This window comes from Bufo bufo, chromosome 1, assembly GCF_905171765.1.
Source record: "Bufo bufo chromosome 1, aBufBuf1.1, whole genome shotgun sequence".
NCBI lineage: Eukaryota > Metazoa > Chordata > Amphibia > Anura > Bufonidae > Bufo > Bufo bufo.
The window spans coordinates 720,161,420-720,187,739 of NC_053389.1; the positions used below are offsets into that span (position 1 = coordinate 720,161,420).

Here is a 26,320-nt window from a genome sequence, read left to right on the forward strand (position 1 = left end):
ACCCAGTTCATCACTGGAACTCCTGAAAATACCTTTGCCCTGCGCGATTTAGCGCAGGGCAAAGGAAGCATCGGAGCCTGAACTGCTCCGATGCTCAAGTCAGGGGGGCTGCCTGGGTGAAAATGGAGGGATGTCCGGGTTCAGCTCTGAAGCCGGACAACCCCTTTGTTTTTAAAGTCTTAAGAGTAAAAGATCTTGAAAAAATTACAATAGGTGATGTCACAGCTTATCTACTCCATCCTGACCTTTGCAAAAGTCAGAGCATGCCTAGAAATATCTCTCGTACAAGTCAGTGAGGTCCTCTCCGGACTTTTGTGCCTAGTGCTCATTGTAGCTGCTGTCAAGCATGTCTCTAAATGCTATTAACATCTCAGGCAAGATAGCCGTCCCCATAATCATGTTCAGAAAATAGGATAAAAAAAAATGATTAGAAAAGTGTGTCGCTATCTGGTTTTAACTGGCGGACAAGCAGTTAACTAAAATGTGGTTTTATTGGTGTCAGGCTCGTCATATAGGTTTCTATGGAGGTCACAGGTATGTCTTGGTATATATTTTACAAGCAGATATTTATCAAAACAAGTCATGTTATTGGAGCTTAAATTAACCTGTCCCCAGTGGGATCACAATCTAATTTCCCCACTTTGCACACTTTTAAGCTAGAGCTGATTGCATGTGAAGCCACTTAACCATTAGGTAAATGATGAGTAAACAGAAATCTCCCTTTTTTTTCATACAGTTTGCAGCACTTAGAAGCTTTGAATTAAAAAATGATGGTTTTATGTGTAATTATCCCTAGAGGACCTTCGCCGTACATGTACTGCGGGTTGATTGGGCGGGGTGCAGCCTGCCCGATCAGCGGCATGGACCTGGCAGTCACTGACAGCCGGATCCCTGCTGCATACACAGACATTGATGAAAACACACATGCTGGCGCATTAACCCCTTGTATGCTGCGGTCAAAGCTGACCGCAGCATACAGGGTGTTTGCGGAGGGTACAGGTTCCCTCTGCATCCCCATCGGGTCCCCGCGCCGCTGTAACGGGGACCCGATGGCAGAGAAGGCAGCCCGATGCCTTCTATAGGCATCAGGGCTTGCCTTCTACGGAACTCTGAGATCCAGCCCCTTAGGCGTAAAAGCTGACAGCCAATGCATTAAAATACAGGTTGTATTGTAATGCATTGCAGAGGGGATCAGACCTCAAAAGTTGAAGTCCCAGAGTGGGGCAAAAATTTTTTTTTTCATAATTGTGCTAAGCTGAAAAAAACTAAAAGTAAACACATTTAGGTATTGCTGCGTCTGTAACAACTAGCTCTATTAAAATATCACATGACCTAACCCCTCAGGTGAACACTATAAATAAATAAAAACTGCCAAAAAGCCATGGTCACATTAAATCACAAAAATACCAAGCTATTAAAAAGTCATATGCATCCCAAAATGGTACCAAACAGTCATCTCATCCCGCACAAAATGACCCCCTATGTAAGACAATCGCCCCAAAATTGAAAAAAAATTATATATATATATAACACTCCCTTGAAAGCTGTATAGGATGTAGGGTGCCCGCGATAGTCCCTCGATTCAGGACGGAAGACAACAAAGAAAGTCCGCAGCACTCCTTGAAAGATAAAATGTGCTCTTTTATTCAGACATATCAAGTGACAACGTTTCGGTTCTCACAGAACCTTTCTTTCTCAAGTCAGGTCACTGACTTGAGAAAGAAAGGTTCTGTGAGAGAACCGAAACGTTGTCACTTGATATGTCTGAATAAAAGAGCACATTTTATCTTTCAAGGAGTGCTGCGGACTTTCTTTGTTGTCTTCCGTCCTGAATCGAGGGACTATCGCGGGCACCCTACATCCTATACAGCTTTCAAGGGAGTGTATTTGGGGGGCAACGACAATCCCCAATAGTATATTCGAATAGAAAGCAGGACTGCACTCCAATATGTGATGAAAAAATCAAAGCAGTTTATTCACCCATGTTAGGCAAAGTTTGCGACGTTTCAGCTCTTGCGAGCCTTTCTCAAGCCTTGAGAAAGGCTCGCAAGAGCTGAAACGTCGCAAACTTTGCCTAACATGGGTGAATAAACTGCTTTGATTTTTTCATCACATATTGGAGTGCAGTCCTGCTTTCTATTCGTGTGTATATGTATGTGTGTATATATATATATATATATATATATATATATATATATATATACTCAGAATATGGAGACACTAAAAAAATTTTTTTTTTTTTCAAAAACTGCTTTATGTTAAACTGAAACAAACAAAACAATGTTTTTTTGAATCAGATCATTTTTATTAAAGGTTTTACATACAGCCAATTGTTCAGATAAACCATACATTATATGACAATAGGATATCAATAAAGTAAAATCAATCATACTTTATCCAAACAGCATGTCAATAACACTGCATCAAAAAAATATATATATCTTTATTAAATCTCCCAGTCCCCCCCCAACTCCCTCCCCACCTCCCCCTCTCTGACAAAACAATGTTTAATATCAGCGCGTCCGTTACAACCTGCTCTAGAAAAATAACCTGTCAGATGAACATTGTAAAAACAGCCATTTTTTCTGTTGTCTTACCTCACAAAAAGCGTAATATAGAGCAATCCAAAAATCATATGTACCCAAAAAAATTGTACCAAAAAAAGTTGGTACTAAAAAATGGGGTCACTTTTTTTCTTCTCTAGGGGTGCATCAGAGGGCTTTAAATGTGAGATGGAAACTTAAAATTATCCCAGTGAAATCTGACCTCCAAAAAACCTATATTGCTCCTTCTTTTCTGTGCCCTGCCGTGTGTCCATGCAGCAGTTTTCGATTACAAATGGGGTGTTTCTGTAAACTACAGAATCAGGGTAATAAATATTGAGTTTTGTTTGGCCATTAACCCTTGCTGTGTTACTGTAAAAAAATGATTAAAATAGAAAATCTGCCCAAAAACTGAATTTCAGAAATTTCATGTACATTTTTCTTTAATTCTTGTGGAACACCAAAAGGGTTAACAAAGTTTGTAAAATCGGTTTTGAATACCTTGAGGGGTGTAGTTTCTAAAATGGGGCCATGTATGGGTAGTTTATATTATGTAAGCCCCACAAAGTGACATAACTGAACACTGGTCCTTAAAAATGGGGTTTTGAAAATTTTCAGAAAAATTTCAAGATTTGCTTCTAAGCCTTCTAACGTCCCCAAAAAAATAAAATGGCATTTGCAAAATTATCCAAAAATAAAGTAGACAAATGGGAAATGTAAAGTAATAACTATTTTATGAGGTATCACTTTGTTTTAAAAGCAGAGAAATTTACATTTGGAAAGTTGTGAATTTTTCTCTTTTTTTTAATATATTTGGGATAAAAAAAAATCATTGAAATGAAATATATTGACTCATATTTACCACTACCATGAAGTACAATGTGTCACGAGAAAACATTCTCAGAATGACTTGGATAAGTAAAAGCATTCCAAAGTTATTACCACATAAAGTGACAAGTCAGATTTAAAAAACAAAACCAAAAAAACACACACCTGGTCCTTTTAAAGGGGTTGTCTCACTTCAGTAAGTGGCATTTATCATGTAGAGCAGGGATGCTCAACCTGCGGCCCTCCAGCTGTTGTAAAACTAAAATTCCCATCATGTCCTGCTGTCGGCTGATAGCTGTAGGCTGTCCGGGTATGCTGGGAGTTGTAGTTTTGCAACAGCTGGAGGGCCGCAGGTTGGGCATCCCTGATGTAGAGAAAGTAAATACAAGCCACTTACTATTGTATTGTGATTGTCCATATCGTCTCCTTTGTTGGCTGGATTAATTTTTCCATCACTTTATACACTGCTTGTTTCCATGGTTACGACCACCCTGCAATCCATCAGTGGTGGTCGTGCTTGCACAATATAGGAAAAAGCACTAGCCCGTGTGTGCTCCCATGGTCCCGGCCACCAGAGAGGTTGACTTTTTTTCCTATAGTGTGCAAGCATGACCACCACTGATGGACTGCAGGGTGGTCTATAACCATGGAAATGAGCAGTGTATAATGTGATGGAAAAATTAACCCAGCCAGCAAAGGAAGCAATATGGATAACAGTACATTAGTAAGTGCCTTGTATTCACTTTCTCTACATAAGGGTCTATTCACTCGTCCGTAAGTGTTTTGCGGCTCTGCAAAACACGGACACCGGCAATGTGCCTTCCGCAATTTGCGGACCGCACATCTCCGGCACTATAATAGAAAATGCCTAATCTTATCCGCAATTGCGGACAAGAATAGGACATGTTCTATTTTTTTGCGGAAAAGGAAGTGTGGATGCGGAATTGCGCATCCGGAAATGCGGATGCAGACAGCACATGGTGTGCTGTCCGCATCTTTTCCGTCCCCATTGGAAATTAATGGGTCCAGACCCATCCGCAAAATTGCGGAACAGATTAGGACCCATTTTGCGGACGTGTGAATGGAGCCTTAATGCCACTTACGTGAGACAACCCCTTTAAAGAGGACCTTTCACCTGGATATCCTTAATCTAATTATTATCCTACCTTTTATAGTGCGCCCCCCACTGATGTTTTGGCGCTTTTCTTTTTCTAAAGAGCCCCCCGTTCGTCCGCTGTTGTCCTCATATCTTTTGTCGCCTCATATGGTAATGAGGCGACTTGGTTATTCTAGGCGTGGACTTGTATTTCTACTGGGCGCGGTTATCTTCTCCCTGGCTGTGAGCGCATCCAATCAGAGCTCCCCGCTCTTGGCCAGGGAGAAGGAGCTCAAGTTCTCGCGGGAGAAGGAGCTCCTTCTCCCTGGATAAAAGCGGGGCGCTCTGATTGGATGCACTCACAGCCAGGGAGAAGATAACCGCGCCCAGTAGAAATAAAAGTCCATGCCTAGTATAGCACTCGCCTCATGGGCATATGAGGCGCCAAAAGATATGAGGACCACAGCGGACGAACGGGGGGTTCTTTAGAAAAAGAAAAGCGCCAAAACATCAGTGGGGGCCGCACTATAGGGTAGGATAACACCTAGATTAAGGATATCCAGGTGAAAGGTCCTCAAGGAGAAATATGGCAGGGTCCTGAAAGGGTTAAGGTTGTGATTGATATTGTTTATCCCTAGCCTGTTCATGGAGATCCTAAAGTGCTGCACAGACTGTGATGAGATCCAGTTCAAAGAAGATGGTTCCTGGTCGCCCATGCGGTCAAAGAAAGAAGTGCAGGAAGTCACCACCTCCCTTAATGGAGTAGATAGTGAGTGCTGCGAGCTTTTCCATTACAGATCTCTTTCCGAACCAAAGTGATAATTTCCCAGTGCAAATGCACAAAAAGACATAGCTTATTGATCTTTTCATGTCTTACAAAAATAAAAATCAGTCATTATTAGCAATAGGGTTGTTTCGGGTATCGAATTTTCGATACCCAATCGATACTTTTGTCTGGTATCGACCTCTATACCGGGATTTGCCTTTTTTCGATACTAGGCTTCGCTATTGCGCAGTCTAGTATCAGAGAACATGGAGCGCGCTCAGTGTTCTCCTCAGCAGCACAGGGGAAAAGGAAGCAGTCTCTCCAGTTTAATACAAATCCATGAGGCGGGTGCTGGCGGGGAGCTGCGATCAGCGGCAGTTAACCCCTCAGGTGCAGCACCTGCCTCCTGCATTAATTATCATTGGTGGCGCAGTGTGCCCCCTCCCCTCAACCCCCCTAGTATTAAAATATTTGGAGCAGTGTGCCCCCACCCCCCAGTATTAAAATCATTGGTGGCAGTGGCCACAGGGTCCCCTCCCCTCCTCCTCATTGGTGGTGCAGTGGCAGCTTCTGATCGGAGCCCCAGCAGTGTAATCCCGGGGCTCCGATTGGTTACCATGGCAGCCAGGACACTACTGAAGCCCTGGCTGCCATGGTCAGCTCCCTGCTGCTGCTGTGTGTACTATGCACCTGGCAGCAGGGACAGTGTGAAGTCCTATTCACCCTAAGGCCTCTTGCACACGAACGCGTGCGCTCCGTTGGCGTATTGCGGACGGCATTTGCAAATCCAGAAATGCGGAACGGAAGCACGGAACGGAACACTACGGAAGCACTACGGAGTGCTTCCGTCCCATACTTCCGTTCCGCAAAGATATAGAACATGTCCTATCTTTTTGCGGAACGGCCGGATCGCGGACCTATTAAAGTGAAGGGGTCCGCAATCCGCTGCGGCTGCCACATGGACTATGCTCGTGCATTGCGGCCCGCATTTTGCGATCCACAGCACGATCATGGGACGCACACGTTCGTGTGCAAGAGGCCTAATAGAGATCTATAAGGGTGAATAGGACAAGGGATTAAAAGATCCCAGGTTCTAGCCCCTAAGGGGGGGGAAATAGTTGATAAATTAAAAAAGTAAAAAACAAACACCAAAATGTTAGAAATAAATTATAATATATAAGTATAAATCACCACCTTTCCCAATTTTACATATAAAATATATATAAACAAATAAACATATTACATATCGCCACGTCCAAACTATATAAAAAAAAAATTTTTTAAATGTCCTGTGTGGTAAATGCTGTAAAAGGGGAAAAAAAACTAAACTGTGTGAGTCACTTTTGGCATCGAAACAACCCTAATTAGCAATGTATAGAAGATTACTATAGTGGCAGTACGGTATTACTGACTTGCTGACGGTATATTTTTCTCAGCTAGGTCTCTTGCCAATAAACAAACTCCTTCATGTTCCTCACATAGATGATTCTGTGTACAGTCCGTTTTTCCCGCACACATGTAAATTTAAGTGAATCAGTCAAATTAAGGCAAAAATAGAAAATGCTGCGATATTCTCTACACGGACTGATGATGGTCTATACAGAAAAATCTGCCATGAGAAGATACCCATTCATTCAGTGTTCAGTTAGGTGTTTGTATGGTAACCATGGCCGGCTGAAAGCAGCCTTCTATTTAGAGAATATATTGGAAATAGTCTTCATTGGTCGTGTGCCAGAGGACCTTCTCCAAAGTCTGACACCTCAAACTGTTACATCATGCCCATGACCGACTACCGCTTCTTCCCTGGTGGCATAAACTATAAAAACATGAGCTGTTGCTAGTTGTTGTGAGATCTTGTGGCTGTGACTGGAAAAATCACTGTCTGTAGCGGTTAAAGGGTAACTGTCATGTTTTCATAAAAAAATCTGTTTTAGCATATGTTACTGCTGCAGCAGCATTATGCATAAAGCAATCTTTAGTTTCTTCACATACCACTGTTTGTTTTTCTTTGAGGTTTTTCCCTTAGTTACGGCTGTTTAAACATTTACAATATGAGGACCTTCTCAAGATGGCTCCTCTGCCAGTTCTCTGAGGCCAAAACTGCTTTCCCTCGCTTTACATACACATTTGCTGTAGCCAGTAGCTCCCTGCCAGCCAATCAGATTGGATTACTGAGACACGCCTTCTCACTCTGAAGCCTAATGCAGGCATGCTGTGTGAAGGACCGCCCCTCTGTCTTCTGTTTATACTAAAATGAAGACAGACCAGTCCTAGCAACAGTCTTTTAAGGGAGCCGTGGAAAGGGACAGAACATTAATGAAAGTTGTTATTATAAGGTAATTACAGATCTTTTTAAAATCATTGACAGACTAACTCAGGTATACATGCCTAGCTGTAATAAACTAGCAAATAAAATAAAAAAATTAGTTACCCTTTAACTAAAGCTCTTCTAGTCACATCGGCAACATCTTGCATTTTTAGGCGAATGCGCACTCAGGATTGCGTGCGGAAAATCCGCACCGTAGGTCATGTACATTGTATTCTATGAGAATTTGAAGTTCTCAATGCACACGATGCAGATTTTTTCCGTGCGGATTTTGACCTGCGGATTGAGCGCGAACACCTGCGGATTTCAGTGCGGATTCTCCGCACATGAATCCTGACCGTGTGCATGTACCCTTACAGTTATAGGAACCTGATGTGGGAGGTGCTGGGCATGGCTGGAATAGGCTGAGAGGTATCTGGCCACTGCCTTTTTTTTTTTTTTTTTAGAGAATTGTCTGGCAATAGAAGACTAAAAAAACTGTTGTAAAAAAAAAAAAAAAAAGGGTTCCAAATGGGTTCTTGAGAATTTTAATATCCATGTATCAGATTGGTGGGGGTCCTGCCGCTGGGACAGTGGGGCCCCCTTGAAATGGACGGAGCGGCTGGTCAGAAAAGTGTGCCGCAATTCCTTTTCTTTCAGAGTGCCATATATAGCAGAATACAGTGCTCGGCTATTGACGGTGGTCCCGGCTATCTACAGCGGCAGCGCACTTTTCCAAACATCCACTTCATCTGTTTCTGGAGGGGGGGGGGGGGAGCCTTCACGGTTTGGGGTCCCAGCTGTAGGACCCCCACCAATCTGATATGGGAATAACTATCCTGTGGATAGGGGATAATTTGTGATAACAGTAATACCACCCTTAAGATAGGTCATCAGTATTACATTGGGTGGTGTCCTTCCTCCCCGCACTTCACCATTCAGTTGTTCTGCAGTAGCTCCAGCATGGTCGTCGGAGCTGGTTACTGCTGCGATGTTCCCATTCACAGAACAGCTGATCTGCTGGAAGTTGGACTCCTCCCATGTGATGTCGATTATCTATCCTAAGGATTGGCCATTGGTATAAAAATAAAAAATACAACTCTTTTTAAAGCTTGATCATAACCTAACTGTATGGGATAACCTCAAAGTAATGGACTGAATAAAATTTATGTTTTTGCAATTTAGAACCATGTAAAATATAACTTTTTGTTAAAAAGACCTTTCATTTCATTTTGTCCACTTTGACTTGATGGATACTGGTTTCTATACATGGTAGCACTTCTGATTAATTTTGTCTTAATGCCTGCTATATACTTGTCTCTACATTTAGACTGGTTTCACATATGCATCAAACAACCTGGCCCATCCATCCTTCCCAGGCGCAGCTGTTCTCTCCCGGAATTCCGTCCGATCTCCCTTTCACTATAATGGGGGCCGGTGGAGATCTGACCGCACCTCGGCAAATATGCAGAGCAGTGGAAGCTGCGCAGCCGTATTTGTCAGGTGGCTCCTTGGCATATTTGCCTGGTTAAGGCCGAATTTCCGCCAGCCCCCATAATAGTGTATGGGGCTGGATGTAATTCCGACAGCGCACAGTTGCGCCCCGCAGGCTGTTCCCAGCCAGAACAGCCTGCCGAATCTGTTTCGCGCATATGTGAAACAAGCCTTAAAGGGGTTATCCGAGTTATTTTTTTTTTTGTTCTTTCTATGTTCCTAACTAAGCAAATGTAACAGCTTTCCAATTAACTCACTTTATCTGCAGTGCCTGGTTTCTTAGATTTCACTGAGGGTCACATGACCTGTGATGTCAGCTTATCTCCCTGCTCTGATAAAGGTAGTTTACAAGCCTGTAAACGAGACGTCACAGTTCTGGCCACGCCCCCTTCACTGCTCTCTCCTAAGATTCTTAACCCCTTCAGCTGCACATACTGGCTAGCTGCAGCAGTGACAATTCTGGGCACAGGATCTGACAGACTAGAGAGAGCATTGCACAAGGTTGTAGGGGGACGATCCTGTGTATATTAGCAGTGTCATTATACAAGTGGGACTTGTAGTTCTAAACTTACAAGTTGCTGTTGATTCTCCCAGCACTCAGGGCAGCTCTTGTATCCACTCCCTTAGCAGTGTCATTATACAGCTGGGACTTGTAGTCCTACATATACAACATGTTGCAGTCTCTTCCAGCAGGCAGACATGTCACTCAGAGCAGCTCTTGTATCCACTCCCTTAGCAGAGCAGGGGGAGGGGCAGAGATTGTTTTTATTGCATGTAAACAAAGGGCCAGTAAAGAATCATGTAAATTAGGAAATATATATATTTTTTTGCTTAAAACTTGCTTAGCTTAGTTATATATTGCTGCCCATCAGATTTACAGTGCTATATTATTTTTTTCATAACTCGGACAACCCCTTTAACCTCTTTTTTGGTTTCTTTAATGATTTCCTCCACTCTGAATCGACCAGTTGATCTTGAGACTTGGCTGTCTCTTGTATATTCTATATGTTAATATGCATGTGATGTTACAGGCGGGTGTATCAGCAGTACAGTAGAGCACCAGGTGTCCCCTAGCCAGCCTTCCAATAAAAGCAAGAAGGTTGAGGTTATTGACCTGACGATAGACAGCTCTTCAGACGAAGAGGAGGAAGAACCATGCGCTAAGAGGAGCTGCCCTTCTATTACGCCCGCTTCACCATTAAATAACAAAGGGTGAGTATGCGTCACAAGTTTAATGGTCACCAACATAGACAGGAACTATTTACTGTAAAAGCAGTGAGTGGCTATGGGGCGGTGCGCCAGAGGAAGTTGTTATGGTGAGCTCGCTGGACACATTCAAGAGGGACCTGGATGCCTTTCTTAAAGGAGTATTCCGGTTATTAAGTTATCCTCTATCCAGAACTATCAACTGTTAGCTCAGTGGGGGTCCTACCTCTGGGACCCCTACCAATCATAAGAATGGGTACCCCGTGTCCCTTGGAGCACCCCAAAATGAAAGAAGCAGCAGCTTGGGTGTGCACACTGCCAGTCCATTCATCTCTATGGGAGTTGTGGAAATAGTAGAGCACTGTTCTCGGCTCTCTCCCGAAACTCCCATAGAGATGAGTGGAGCAGCATTTCACATGCTCTACCTGCCACTCCCGTTTGTGTGTTCAGTGAGGGTCCCAGCAGTAGGATCCCCAGTGATCTAATGTGGATAGAGGATAACGTTTACCAACCGAAATACTCCTTTAAAAGTGATATTACAAGTTATATGTACTAGATTTCTGGAGATGGGTGGTTCCATGAAGTTATTAGATTGCCAGATGTGGATTTGGGAAAACGTTTTCCCCTAAGGATGAAGAAAATTGTCTCATTAGGGATGTTTTTGGCTTACTGTGGCTCAGCAGGATAATGGGCTGAACTGGATGCATGTATGTCTTCAGCCTTATAAACTATAGTATGATACATTCCCTTGAAGTATTTACTTGTTACTATTATCCCTGCGGTGACTGATTTTCTTGTGCATTTGTTTTTCAGTTTTCCAGTTTCTAATTTGGCCTGTTTTTTCTATCTCCAGTATGATGAGTCTGCCACACCAGACATCTCCTATATCTCGAACACCTAGTCTGCCAGCTGTGGACTCCACGTATATTAATACCCCCCTACTTCAGGACTACAGGCACCCCTTCCATATGACACCAATGCCATACGACCTGCAAGGTAGGAGTCCTCAACACGCTAACTACTTGTACAGTGACTGTTGGGTGACCAATCCTTTTCAGCTGTAGTGTCCCCTATATCAACTGTATTATAATATAATATAATTTTTTTTTTAAAAAATGTTTCTTAACAGGATTGGATTTCTTCCCATTCTTGTCTGGAGAAAATCAAGTAAGTGTTTACATTTCCTATTAAAGGGCTATTCACTTCTCATAAAGTGATGGTATAGCACTAGGATATGCTGTCACTTTTTAAACTCGCTTAAGCACCCTTTTCGTGGCCCAAGAATCCGCAAGATGATCTCTACCGAGCAGTGTAAAAGTGATGCCGATAACCCGATGAACGTTCATCAGGTGATAGATCATTCACCCAGACATAAGAATCGTAGTTTACCGCCAGCAGATCGTGCTGTGTAAACATGCTCTGTTGCCGGCAAACGAGTCTGTATGGGAACAAGCAGTGGCATCAGTGATACTGTGAAGGAGATGGCTGCATCTAATGGCAGCCAACTGACGAGCAGATGATTGTCAGGAAAGAACGCTTCCCTCCCGACAATCTGCTGCTGTATTGTCCTTTTGTGAAATGTCCTTAGCATCTGACTTCTGGGCCCCACTAATCTTGAGAATGAAGGGGCTGCAGTGGTGAATTTCCAAGCACACTTCTAGTTCTGGCAAAAAAATTCTGCAGAACTGGGAACACCATTGTGTAGGGGAGAACACTGAAGGTCAAATCAGTGGGGGTCCTGGAAGTTGGACCACCGTCAGTCATAGTGATGGCATATCTTAGTGAGATGGGAATAACGTTTTAACAAATCTTCTATTTATTTATTTTTTGTCGTCTTGTCCCATTTTCCCTTTTGTTTTTTGTTTTTTCCCCTGTTCTTTTGTGACCCTAAACTTTGTCTTTTTTCTTTTTTCACACCTATCGCTAGCATTACAACACCTCCCTTTTGGCTGCCGCAGCAGCTGCTGCCTCTGAAGAACCGGACCTGCTTCATTCGTCACGGTTTTTCCCATATGCGACCTCCCAGCTCTTCCTGGACCAGCTCAGTGCAGGGGTGAGCGCCTCTCTCCCAGCAACCAATGGCAGCAACAGTGGCAGTAACAGCAGTTTGGTGTCCTCGAACAGCCTGCGGGAGAGCCACAGTGCGGCAAGCAGAGGACCAGCAGACAGCTCTTCTCTCTACGGCATAATCCCAGATGTTATCTCTTTGGACTGATTATTTTACAGATGAGCACACTCGGAGGGGATTCAAACCCCCATCGTTTGTCGCCCAATTCCTTTATTTTTTCTTTTTTTTTTAAAAGGAAATGTTTAACAAAACAAAAAGAACATGTACAGAGAACAGAACTATATTTTCAGTTTTACTTTTGTATATAAACCGAAAACTTTACTCATCCCCCTACCCTACCAGAAACTGAATTATGGACCCACCATTTCCCCCACCCCAAATATCTTTTGCTTTTCCAACTGGATCCTAGAGACCGACGCTTGTCCTGGAGCCCTCCTCTGACACAGTTGGTTCCTCCTTGTATTCTCCCGCTCCTGAACCATATAGATCAGACACAGTATTGGTTTGGTTGTCCCTGTGCGAGTCGGATGCCTGCATCAATCATTCTGGAACAATCTCCTCTTCTGAATCAAAGCTGCAGTGATCACTTGTTTAGTTTCTTTTCTGCACATGTATCTTGTATTTATTGGATCTTGTCGAAGTCTTTAGCAGTACAAATGAGAATCCTAACAAGGCCTTTCTTCTAGGCGGTATTACAAGGCCTTGGATTTGGGTGAAAGTCATCTTAATGGTGTTTGCTGCCAAAAGAACTCTGCAAAACAAAGCGCTTCTGTTCCCATCAGCGCTGGGAGACGACCGAAGGCTCTAAGTTACAATTCTCTAAATTAAGCTATCCATCTGAAGAAAGAGGGGGGGGGGGGGGGGGGGCACACAAGCCTTTTCCACTGTGTGAGCTGTTAAATTTTGACTAAACCTGGGCTAGAATTGCACAGACGTTGAAACCTTTGCTTATCCCAATACTACTGTTGCGTTATTATTTTCCTAGCAGGTCCAGCGTTGCAGGTGGTGCTCATATAAAACAGGGTCCTGTGGATGATGTGTTAAAGGGCTGAGATCTATGGTGCAGAAGAAGTAACATGGCCGACATCTGTATTAAATCCCACAGACGGGCATTATTAATCCGAGCACCTACGTTCAGCCTCGTAAGGCTGGGCTCACACAGCATGCTTGTGGTGACAAACCTGCCATTGTGCTTTGTGAACCCAGAGTGTTGAGCATCCGCCGATCATGAATTGTTGTTGCTAGAGTGCATCTACCTGTGGAAGTTCCCAAGATTTAAAGGGTAAATCCCCTGCACATTCTGCCGGACCCGCAAAGGGAAGATGACTTGCCTGCTTCCCAGTGCTGGCTCCCCACTCCTTCTCCTGCAGGCCTGAGCTCAAGCAATGTCAACAGTCGGTTTGACGTCGCCACAGTCAATCACTGGCTGCGGCGGTGTCCCACTTACCTTGTGTCCATCTAACCATTTGTCATTATGCAAGGGGAGCTGGACACCTCTTCCTTTTGTAAGTCCGGCAAAATGGACAAAATGGTTTTTGCACAACCCCTTTAAAGGGTTTCTACCACCTCATTTTGACCTAATTAGCTCTCAGACACTAGCGATCTGCTAGTGTCTGATCTACCTAACAATGCTATTCTCAGACCTGTGTGTGGATCCGTTTCACTAAAAAACGAACTTTTATTAATATGCTAATGAGCCTCTAGGTGCTATGGGGGCGTCTTTTCAGCACCTAGAGGCTCGGTCTACTCACATTGTATGCCGCCCCGCTCGTCCCTCCAGCCCGCCCATCTCCTCTTGAATGCCATCCTCCATCTGAGCCAGTAGACGAATTCTCGCGCCTGTGCCGTGCGCGTCTGTATTTGGCGCAGGCGCAGTGAATGTCTGACCGCTGCCTGCACAGACATCTCGGTCATCGGCGCAGGCGCAGTGGAGATGTCTGTGCAGGGAGCGGTCAGACATTCACTGCGCCGAATACAGACACGCAGGCGCGAGAATTTGTCCACTGGCTCAGATGGAGGATGGCATTCAAGAGGAGATGGGCGGGCTGGAGGGACGAGCGGGGCGGCATACAATGTGAGTAGACCAGGCCTCTAGGTGCTGAAAAGACGCCCCCACAGCACCTAGAGGCTCATTAGCATATTAATAAAAGTTCGTTTTTTAGTGAAACGGATCCACACACAGGTCTGAGAATAGCATTGTTAGGTAGATCAGACACTAGCAGATCGCTAGTGTCTGAGAGCTAATTAGGTCAAAATGAGGTGGTAGAAACCCTTTAAGGAATTGCATTTTATAAGGAATTTACTTTTGTATAGTATACCCCTAGAAGTCAAACTGGCTAGTTAGATCAGGTTGTAAATTAGTGAATCATTAAAGGTTTTTTTTGAAACTTGAGAAAAGGTCTGCTTCCCACCCCCAAAAAGAGTGCCACTGTTGTCCATGGGCTGTGTCTGGTACTGCAGCTCAGCCCCATTCTGGACTCTATTGCAATACCGAACACTGCCTGTGGACAAGAGCGGCACTCTTTACAAGGGAAAGAAAATACTTTTTCTTTAGGATTCATGCCCACATATATTTTATTTTTATTTTTTTATGGACAGATTCTTTTGCTGTGGGGTAGGGTTCTATTTAAATTGTACTTTTGATTTAAAGGGGCTTTCCAACCTCAGCTATTGGTGGCTTATTGCTAGGATTTGCCACAAATGTCATATTCATGTGGGTCCCACTTCTAGGATGAGACCCCTGAAGTGAACAGGGGGCAGCCACGCATGCATAAACACTCCATTTCAGTGGGAGTTCTGAAAATAGTCGCACGTAGAGGTGATGAGTGTAGCAGTGGTCGCTCTTGTGTGTTGTGGTCTCCATTAATTTCTATGGGACTTTCAAAATAGTCCAGCGCACTCGATTGGCTATTTTCAGAACTCCCATAGAAATGAACGGAGAGCGCGCATGCGTGATGCTCTCTCCTTCACTTTCGAGGTCTTTTTCTAGTGATGCCTCCATTGGAACCCGCACCTGTCTGACATTGGAGGCATATCCTAGCGGTATGCCACCAATGTCTGAGATGAAAAAAAAAAAATCACTTTAAAGGGGTTTTCCAGGATTTTGATACAGATGACCTATCCTCCAATACCCGGGACCCCTGCTGATCAGCTCTTTGAGAAGGCTTACCAAGCACAACGCTGTACATAGTATAGTGGCTGTGCTTGGTATCGCGCTCACCGCCAACCACTTGTATGTAAGGCTCACAGTGCCTTCTCAAATTGCTGATCTTCGGGGGTCCTGGGCGTCGGACCCCCACTAATCAGATACTGATGACCGATCCCGAGGATAGGTCATCTGTATCAAAATCCTGGAGAACCCCTTTAATACTTTAAAGCATTTGCTCACATTTGATTACTTTACAAGTTTCATCTATGTAAAAGGTAGAATAACTTGGTAAATACATTTCTATTATTGTACTGATCTTCGTTACAATCTGGATTGTAATCCAGAGCTGCATTCACAATTCTGCTTGTTGTTGGAAGCAGTTGCAAAGCTTAAAACCGTAAATGAGCGTCCATCACGCTGTGGGACATTATAATGTGTAATTACAAGACTACAGTTTTCCCAGTGAAATTTACCACGTGAAGATCTGTGCAGACAATGAGCCAGCAAAGTATGCTGAGAGTTCGGCTCTGAAGTTTACCTATACTAGAGGCTGTAACTTCAAAGCAATACAAAACGAGTAATGCATTTTATATTTTATCCATCATGGCCCCCTTTTTTAATTTTATGCTTTCTAGATGGCTGGAAAGTGAGATTAATATATCATGGCTACACCAGTTGGTGTACATAAGATCAGGGTAACTTTAAAGGGGTTTTTAGACCATCAGTATCTGCGCGGCGGGGGTCTGACACCCCACACTCCCACCTGTCAGCTGTTCTGCACTAGCTCTGGTGCTGGGTACCGCAGCGCTGCAGTTGCCAGGTCTGTCCACTACACAGTGGATGGAGTTACTGACAAACATCTGATCTGCAGGGTGTCGGACCCCCGCTGATCAGATATTCATGTAAAAGGACTGGAAAGCCCCTTTAAGTGTCTTAGTTGTTTGGGTGGTTCATAACTCTTACTTTTTGATCCTTCCATCTTAAGTCCTGACTTGTGCACTTTTCACAGTAGAGCTTTAATTACTGTGTATGTGATGAATAGCTCTTCATTACTACATTACTACTTTGGCCTTCAAATTATTTTGTAGCAAGCCGGTGATTTGGAAGGAAGGTGCACTGAAAAACCATTGCAAAAAATGCATGGTATTATGTTGCAATTAGCAGGGGCGGGTTATGTAGCAAATAATCCTGAACTGCTTATTTATGGGAACTGCCTCTTGGGACTATATTTGCAGTTTTTTTGTATGTTTAACATTTTTTTTTTTTTTACACTGCCCATGAACCATATGGTGTAATTGCAACCTTGGGGGGGTTTCAGCACCAGTGAACATACGTAGGCATTCACACTAACAGTCTTCTGTCAAAAGTGAAATAATTCACCCTTGGGGTATGTTCATGCTTGTGCAGATTTTTATTTTTTTGCGTCTGTCCTATTCATCTGAATGGAGCTCACAGAAATCCATGTGCAAGCTGCAGAAGCAACCCCATTCAGATATCCAGAATGGATTTTCAGTTGCAGACATTTCTGTGCGTCCCTGTAGCAGTACAGGAGGGGGGTTTATAGTGAAATGTAAAATGATGGACACTTCATTTTGCCTGTTAAGTAATCCCAGTGTTGAGCATCTTTGAGGCCATGCGATTTTTATGTTAAAAACTGCTATGGTCAGATGTTGGCTTTGAGGGAATGGGAAGACAGAATTCTCCATTCATATGTGGTATTTTAAAAAATGCAGCGTTATCTAACCGTTGTTTTTTATTTTTTATTATTGACCCGCCAATCGTGACTTTTTTTTTCAGAAAAACTGCATAGAAAAGTATATGGATATCTAACATGTAAGGTTCATAGCAAATGATACAGGAACACTGAGCCCCCTCAATAAAATCACTTTTCCAACATTAGTTAGACTTGGGTGGTGACTCAGTACTGCCCCCTGTTGGTAGGTCTGTGCATGAGATCTGTATCATGACTGCAGCATGCCCAAGTGATGATTAATTTGCTCTTTTCTACTGTTTATCTGTTAATTTCTCGCACTGCTTGGATCCCCCACATTCACTCCACAATGCAAATTGATCGCAGCCATCACGATTTGCATACAGTCTAAGGCTACATTCACACGAATGTGGTGTTTTACGGATACCGGCCCATGTGCATTCTGCAATTTGCGGACCGCACATGCCGCCACTATCATAGAAAATGCCTATTCTTGTCCGCAATTCCAGACAAGAATAGGACATGTTCATTTTATTTTTTTATTTTTTTTCAGGGCCGCGGCACGGAACTACGGATGCGGACAGCACACAGTGTGCTGTCCGCATCTTTTGCGGCCCCTTAGAAATGAATGGGTCTGCACCCGTTCCTGCAAAATTGCGGAACATATGCAGGCTCATTCATACGATTGTGTGAATGTAGCCTAAGGCTGGTTTCACGCTAGTGAGTTCAACGCCTTGAACTCACAGCGTGTGTCTGGAAACTCCCATACTGACCTCCAGTGCTAGAGAGGTGAGTACGGGTGCTTCCGCAGACACATGCTGCAGGTTCCATACGTTGAACTCGCTTGTGTGACACCAGCCTAATGGCGTTTTAAAGCATGACCATTTCACGTTGTTTGATTCTTGTGTTTTTTCCCCATTGCCTACATGCCTGTATAACAGTATTAGACTAAGAAGAATGGGACATAGAAGTATAGGTAGCACTTAAAGCACAGTGGGGCAGATTTACTAATGCTATAGATGGTGTAAACTAGACACCAGATTTATCACATTGCTCAGGCTGGATGATAAATGTGGTGCAGGATGGAAACGTTTGTCTCTCTGCCAATTATTAGTTGACTTGCTGTTTAGGCCAGATTTGTGGTGCACTTTTGGCACAAAGAGGCGCATCTTAGGCCATGCACCTTTCCTGTGGTGCCCCTCCGCCTATTTGAGCAAGTTTGGAGAAACCCTAGTTGTGCCACTTTTTAGACAAATTCTAAGTGTGGCCACTTTAGTAAATCTGAGCCATTATTTTATCCATGTATATGGTGAGGTGTTATCACACTGAGCAGATATAGAACGGTATAGGAGGACTAGTTACCACTTTGCTCCGGTAAAATAGCCGTGCTGTCCGCATCCGTTGCTCTATCTCGTGGTCTGCAAAAAAAAATATAACCTGTCCTATTCTTGTCCGTTTTGCGGACAGGAATAGGCAATTATATTAATGGCTGTCCGCGCCGTTCTGCGGACCGCAAAAAACACAACTGTCGTGTGCATGAGGCCTTAGGGTTCATGCACATGGCCGTAGCAGTTTTTGTGATCCACAAATTGCGGATCTGCAAAACCATAATGGCTGCGTGTTCTGCATTTTGTGGGACAGAACGCCCTGCCCTCTATAGAAATGTCCTATCCTTGCCTGTAAAACGACAAAAAAATGCGTTCGTGTGCATGAGCCCTTAGAGAGAACAACTTTAGAAATTCCTGATGCAGTGACCATAACAGTATGCAAGAGTAAAGCCGGATTTACACGGGGCAGTTGTTGGGCCGGATGTTGGGAATGAGCGCTCGCTCCCAATAATCTGCCCGTGTAAAGGTACGGCAGATCACCCAGTTATATGGACACCTAATTCTTCCTTTCTTGACAGCAGATCGAATCTGTACAAGGACGAGCGATTGCAGTAGCCATTGCTCGTCCCCATACAGCAGAGAGAATTGCTGGATGTAAATGCACCTCTTGGCTCCACTGACGAGCAGGAACAGTTCCTTCCCGATAATTGCCTGCTCAGTCAGTGCGTGTAAATGTGATTATGCGGACAAGTGATCAGAGGTGATGGCTGCGTGTATCTCCACTGTTGGTCAGACAATTATTGGGAACATTTGGTTTGTTCCTGGTAATTGCCTGATATATCGGTCTGTGTAAATGCTTAAAACATGACGCGTTTGGGAACCTGACACTTGAGTTTAGAGTCTGCACTCTACAGTCCTAGGAAATACCACTTTCAGTTGAATATGCTGTTGCATTCATGCAATCTTTCTGGCTGCCATTGTAAATGCCGACAGAGAGGGGTCTCATTGTACTCGACGGGCAGTGGGATTGCCCTCCCTATGTGTCATTTACATTGGCAGCAGAAAGTGACTTTTGGGCTCAGATTAGCCACTATAGAACTTTTTTTTTAATTTGAGAGAATACCCCTAGACCTGTGTCCTTTGTATATTTCATTAGGGCAGTGGTGGAAGGTCCCCAAAATAAAAAATGACAGCCAGTGTGTCTTTGCATCCCAAATCAGAAGCATCACTGTGGTGTGATAAATATTAGTGAGCACTTGGTATTCCACTGAGTTTTTACTTTGCCAGAAAAAAGAGGGTAGTTGCTTGGCTCGGACTCTGCTGAAATGTCACTTTACTGGTCGAGATGGTCAAGTAGAAGGCACCAGTTTATAGTAATAAGGTTCAGAGAGGTGGTGGAGTGAGGATCAAGCCTTTGGATAATATATGTGCTCTTAATGGCGCCCTCTGGTGGCAGAGGTAAGGTTTTGCAGACTACTAAGTGTGAAAAAACCAAAAACCCAAACCTTCATTCATGTGCTAGTTCCTAGAGTCCAATACCTATTTTTAGCTTTAAATCCATAGTTCACTGAATAATTAGTTATTACAGTGCCAGTTGTGTAGCCTGCACTTAATCCATCACAGTATATTAACCCCCCGAGGTGAATAATCATTGATGGCATATGGTGGGGACACTCTGAGCTCGGCAGCTGATCTACAAGGAGATGTACTTTTTTCTTTTTTAAATGTTTTCCCAACTTTTGCTGTTATTGGGGATATGGTCCTGCGGTGGGGTAGGCGGCAGAATGGGCAGGCGCTGGTTTCCACGATCCAACCCTGTAACTCATTGCCTTAAACTTGTGTTCATATGGCATGCCAGACCAGCTGAAAGGCTTTTAAAGATGTATAATAGGCCAATGTCAGTTTGTATAAAGTACCAAGTGAAATATTTATTACTTGCATTGGACAAATTGTTTACCTATTGAATGTTCTCTGTTTCTGTAGAAGTCTTTAGATGTAATAAAAGCATTCTGATGTCTTCTTGTGACATGCCGCTGTCCATTTCATGTCCCTGTCTACAGGCGCCTGATGATCACTGTATAATGGACCTGGAAAGAGAACCTAACCCCCGCAGCCCCCAACCTTTTGGTGGTGAAAGAGATATACTTGTCAGATGGGTAACTGGAAGCTTCCAGGCTCCAATATGGAATCTTAAACAGGGCCCGTCATGTGTCCTTTATAATAATGGCGTCTTATGTGACTGCTACCTCTACACCACTGCTTATGGTTCTTAGTTTAAACCAGGGACGCTCATCCTGCAGCCCTCCAGCTGTTTTAAAACTACAACTCCCACCATGCCCTTCTGTAGGCTGTCCGGGAGGGATGGGAGTTTTAGTTTTGCAACAGCTGGAGGGCCGCAGTTTGGGCATGCCTGGATTGAACTATCCACTTCATACATATCCATGCTAAACTTCTATTTGTGGCACTGTTAGGGACATTGGTGGCATATCACTAGGTGAGGGTATCTCCATTTATGCCCACCCTCCATTCATTTCTATGCGAGTTACAAAAATAGCCGAGTTCGATCACTCAGCTCTGGAATTCCCATAGAAATGAATGGAGAGCATGCAGCAAGTGTGCGGTGCACTCTCCTTAACTCTTGGGGGCACGTTTTAGAGAGACCAATATTCCATCCAAGTCCCACATGACCTAACCCCTTCAGCGCATGCACACAAAGACAGCATCCTTGATCACTGCAGAAGGGGATGCAGCCCGGGAGAGCCATGAACGGTCAGATGGGTAAATCACATCACTACACACATGGCTGGTCCGTGGTAGCGGAATCCATAATGCGATTCTTTGATAACCCGAACTTTAGACGCCGAACTTAAAACACAAGTTTGCTCAACACTAGTCCAGAGAGTTTCCTGTCGTCACTTTACCCCACTTGGCAGCTTTTGCTGGAAAGCAGCCTTTATGTAATGATATTGGACATCAGTATAGAGTTATAAATGATGCATACGGATTAATCACAGCTTGGTGTACAAGAGTCACTTTAATGATATATTGTGCCGTTAACATTTCTGGGATAGCGGTAGCTGTTCGGAGGATTTCATCTGAATGGTAAGTAAGCAGTCCAACTGGAAAAGCAGCACGCCTGTAGAAAGAGTGCTATGTCTGTCCGTGGGCTTTGTCTGGTATGGCAACTCATCCCCTTTCACGTGAGTGCAGTATCAGACATCGCACTCTTTCTGGAGTAATGGGGGACATTTATCAATAATGGTGTATTTTGCTCCAAAAAAAAAAAAGCCTTACATCACAAATCAAAAGTGGTGATTTGTTTCACCTCATTTATGAAAAGGCGCATTTTATTTTTAAAAAGTTTCTTTTGTAATTGTAGGCTAAGGCTACTTTCACACTTGCGGCAGAGTGATCCGGCAAGCAGTTCCGTTGCCGGAACTGCCTGCCGGATCCGCCAAAACATATGCCAACTGATGGCATTAGTAAAAGACTGATCAGGATCCTGATCAGTCTTAAAAATGCATTGAAATGCCGGATCTGTCTTTCCGGTGTCATCCGGCAAAACGGATCTGGCATTTATTTATTTTTTCAGGTCAGACCTGAAGGACAGAACCGGTATATTGAATGCTGGATCCGGCGCTAATACATTCCTATGGAAAAAACGCTGGATCCAGCATTCAGGCAAGTCTTCAGTTTTTTTTCGCCAGAGATAAAACCATAGCATGGTACGGTTTTCTCTTTTGCCTGATCAGTCAAAACGACTGAACTGAAGACATCCTGAACGGATTACTCTCCATTCAGAATGCATTAGGATATAACTGATCAGTTCTTTTCCGGTATTGAGCTCCTAGGACAGAACTCTGTGCCGGAAAAGAAAAACGCAAGTGTGAAAATAATGCGTCATTTTATAAAATGAAAACCAACTTTTTTTTTTTATATGCTGAAGTGTTAAAATACCACATTTAACTGGATTTGTGAAAAGTCTGTGCTCAACTGATTTTGAATGTGCGACTCCTTTGAAGCTGATATGCGACATTTAATCGCTAAAATTGTGACTTTTTGAATAAGTCACATCTATCTGACCTGTTGTGCGCCATTTTAACAGTTTACACTACCACAGAAGCCAGCCTAAGCTACCGTTACATTTTGCACCTTTTAAGCCAAACATAAATGAGGCATGATATTGGCCAGTTTGGTAGCCCTGCCCAGTTTTTGCAGCAGGGCAGAGATGTGCCCGATTTGTTAAGAGACGCATCTCCCCCTATGACTTAGTTTGGCAACCATGGGTATATGTCCAACTACCACTAGGAGGCGACACTCAACATAAAGTGTTGGGCTATACGCTCTCCACAGGCACTAGCCTAATCAGTCTTGTTCTAGTGTCTGTAGGAGGCAGACCTGACCTGCCCTTTTTGCGCAGGTCATCCTGCTACTTTTTTTATTTTATTTTTTCTTCAATCATTTTTTCTCTTCTCTGCAGGTTCCGGCCTGCTGCAGGGGTGGCTCCATCGTGTTACACTTTAGTCCCCCCCCCCCCCCCCCCGGCGGGCGCGTACTCAGATACCTGGTAGCCACCCAGTCCCCAAATCTGCTTCCGCAGTGGAACTCCGTCAGTCCCACGGTTCCCGTGTTGAGTCCGCCGATGGGGTGGTTATTGCTGCGCCTGAAGACGTCTGAGGGTGAGTATGTTCCCTTAGATTAGGGTCTCCCACCCTCCTCCCCGGGCCGGATACCTACATCTCTTAGCCTTTATCCTGGCCCCAGAAGCCCCTGGCCTTGTTTTTCTCTCTCTGGGGGTCGCTTCTCCAGTTCTCTCCCCCACCTGGCCCCCGTTCGTCACGGCAGCTCCGGAGCACTTTCGCGGGCGTACGTCCCCGGGCCGCGCTCCACTAATCGAGGCCCTGGGGGGGGGGGAGCCTGGGAGTGGCCTCTCCTGCCTGTCCAATCCAGCTCCAGCGCAGGTTCCCTGCTCTATCTCAGAGGGGCGGTTCTTCCTCTTGCTGCCGGCTCCTTCTCTCACCGGGTCGCCATCTTGCTGCTCTCCTGCATGGGGTGCGCTGGGATACAGCTCCTGGGGTCTGGTAGGCAGCCTCTGGCTGATTTGCTTCTGCAGGCTCCTCCTCCCCCCCCCTCTCTCAATTGCCTCATTCTCCTGCAGCCCTGACCACCTGATCTATAGCTGCTGCAGCACCTCTTGGGAATGTGGCATCCGGGGCCAGATAGGACAGCCCTGCTGCTCTGAGGGCCTCCTCTCCCAGCCTCCCTATAGGATCGCCACGTATTTCACGTGCGTCCGTTGCCTACGGAGGTTTCCATATGGGCAGCTTGTCCCTGCTTTTGTTCAGTATTTTTTTTCCCCCAGACTCCAGCGTTACCCCCCCCCCCCCCCCCCCCCCAGGGTCCTCCCTGCAGATGGGTCACGCTCAGATACAGGGTCATGCAAGAAGTAGCCCACAGACCAACCTTGGGTGGTCTCAACTAGCTTTCACCCCTCCTCAGCATCCTCGGGTCGCCCCCAGGACAGGCCTGAGGCTGGTGACGAAGCCTTCTGTCAGTTGCCTCTGGGGACACCTCTGCACAGATTCCCTCGGAACAGAGCATCAGGCAGTCTTCCACCATACAGAATCCCTCTGTGAGGTCAAGACAAACGTGCACGGAGGAACCTATTCTACCCAGGTTTGGTGCCCCTCTAGTGGACTTTCGGATGGCGCTCCCCTGCCTGCACAGGTAATGCAGCCGTCTCCGTGCTTAGCAACTGGGACACCTACGTGGTGTCTCTGGTACGTACGCCCTCCACGACAGACCTTCCTGGTTCCCCTATACCAGGTGCTATGTTTTACACATTTGAGAGTGTTCCCACAGGGTCTCCATCCTGGTGCTGGGGTTCGCCACTCTACCTCATTTCAGGGGGTCCCTGTTCTAGGCAAGCTGATAATTCAGGCAAATGCCTCTTGTAGGGTTGGTAACCCTTCTCAGCCTCTAAAGGTTATTTTGTAGTGCCTGTACCAGAGATATACAGGCCGACTTCTATTGCTGTGGCGATTACATCTGTCTTTTTCCAGCCGCCTTGTTACTTTCATAGGTAGAGTACCTACACCTACTCCAGATGCTGTAGCCATTACTCCTGGCTGGCTCTATGGTGTTCCATGCGGCACTATTTCCCCCTACCGGGCGAGATATACAGGCCGCCTTCAATTGCCGTAGCAATTGCGCCTGTCTGTTCCCAGCCACCTTGCTCCCTTCATAGGTAGAGTACCTACACCATCTCCTGATGCTGTATCCAATATCCGTGGCGGGCTCTATTGTGTTCCGTGCGGCACTATTTCTCCCTTCCGGGCGAGATATAGAGGCCACTCTCAATTGCTGTAGCAATTGCCTCTGTTTGGTTCTAGTGGGCACCAAGCTGCCACCTTGCTCCCTTCATAGGTAGAGTACCTACACTATCTCCAGAGGCTGTAGCCGTTGCTCCTATCTGGCCTTATGGTGTACCTTGCGGCACTATTTCTCCCTTACCGGACGAGATATTGAGGCCACCTTGTATTGCCGTGGCCACTGCACCTACCTCATCATAGTGTGCACCAAACAGCCATCTTTATTTCCTTCATAGCTGAAGTTCCTGCACCATCTCCAGATACTGTTGATGCGGCCCTGTTTCCCTCTTTTCAGGTGAAATAGAGGGCCTCCTTCAGTTGCCATTGCACCTACCTGATTGTGGTGTGCACCTGTCGTTCTTTGTGGTACCGTGCGGTCCTATTTTCCCCTTCCCGAGCGGAATATAGGTACCATTACTAACGCGGTAGCCGTTGCACTTCTCTGGTCCTAGGGTGCACCATGCGGCCACATCGCTCTAATCTTAAATCTAGTACCTCTACCATTTCCAGATGCTGTACACATTGCACCTGTCTGGTCGTATCTCTGCACTACACAGCCGTATTTCTACCTTACAGGTTGAGGACCTGTACCCTCCAAATGCGGTCGCATTCCCGGATGCTGTGTCTTTGTTTCCACTCTCCTTAGAGTGCAACATGCAGCCACTTTACCTCGGTTTTAGGCATGCATTTTTTGTATCCCACGTGCTGGACCCTATGGTGCAATCTGTGGCCCATACAGTTTCTGTATTACTGGGTGCTTCCTTCCCCGGGCTCTAATCTGTGCTGCGGATGTTGGTCACTTCCCTTTTTGGTTCTTCCATACATCTGCCACTCCGTTACTGTCATGCTCTATGGTCTCCTTGTACTTTCTCAAGGCACTGTCTACAACAGACCATCCTGGTTCAGCACGTACATGGTAACCATCTGGCAGGGGTGGGCCAGCCCAACCCCCACCTCTTCGGTCTAGTGCTACTTCTGGTGTACCCAGTATATGGCTGATCTGTTCTGATCTGGTGGGTGGTCCACATACAACCACGCTCCCTACACCATGGCCAGGTGGTTGTTGCCTTTTGTGCTAGGGTTGCTTTTGACATCCCTATAAAATACTGTCTGCTGCATTCCGCGCTACCCCATATTATAAAGGAGTTTTCTATTACAGGGCGGACCATTCCTGGTGAAGTACAGTAATCTCCACTGGATCTTCTCCTTGTTGGGGTACGTAGCTTGCTGAGCACCGGCCGCTGTAGCAGTTTTCGGTCATCACTGGATGTCCTCCGCCACACTGAATCCTTCTGGGGTCAGCGACTCTATCCTCGCTGGACATCCTTCCTGATGAGTCAGGGACAGAACCACTGAGCGCCACACACCTGCCTGGTAGGTGAATTTTCTGCTGATTGCTTTGGCATCGGACAGGGTTCCGTAGTTCCTTCTGGGTCCGTGTGTTCCCTTATATTCT

General features: G+C 45.1%; 1 protein-coding gene across 2 annotated transcripts in view; it reads left to right on the forward strand.

Moving 5' to 3' along the window:
* PIAS1 (protein inhibitor of activated STAT 1) overlaps window positions 1-13,162 on the forward strand; it is a 76,341-nt gene extending 63,179 nt beyond the window's left edge. For both annotated transcript variants that reach the window (XM_040414315.1, XM_040414316.1), the window contains exons 10-14: window positions 5,106-5,236; window positions 10,064-10,244; window positions 11,092-11,234; window positions 11,368-11,405; window positions 12,166-13,162. In XM_040414315.1, the coding sequence (XP_040270249.1) occupies window positions 5,106-5,236; window positions 10,064-10,244; window positions 11,092-11,234; window positions 11,368-11,405; window positions 12,166-12,453 (781 nt within the window). In that variant the 3' untranslated portion in view covers window positions 12,454-13,162. The remainder of the gene's footprint in view (window positions 1-5,105; window positions 5,237-10,063; window positions 10,245-11,091; window positions 11,235-11,367; window positions 11,406-12,165) is intronic.
* Window positions 13,163-26,320: the final 13,158 nt, after the last annotated feature.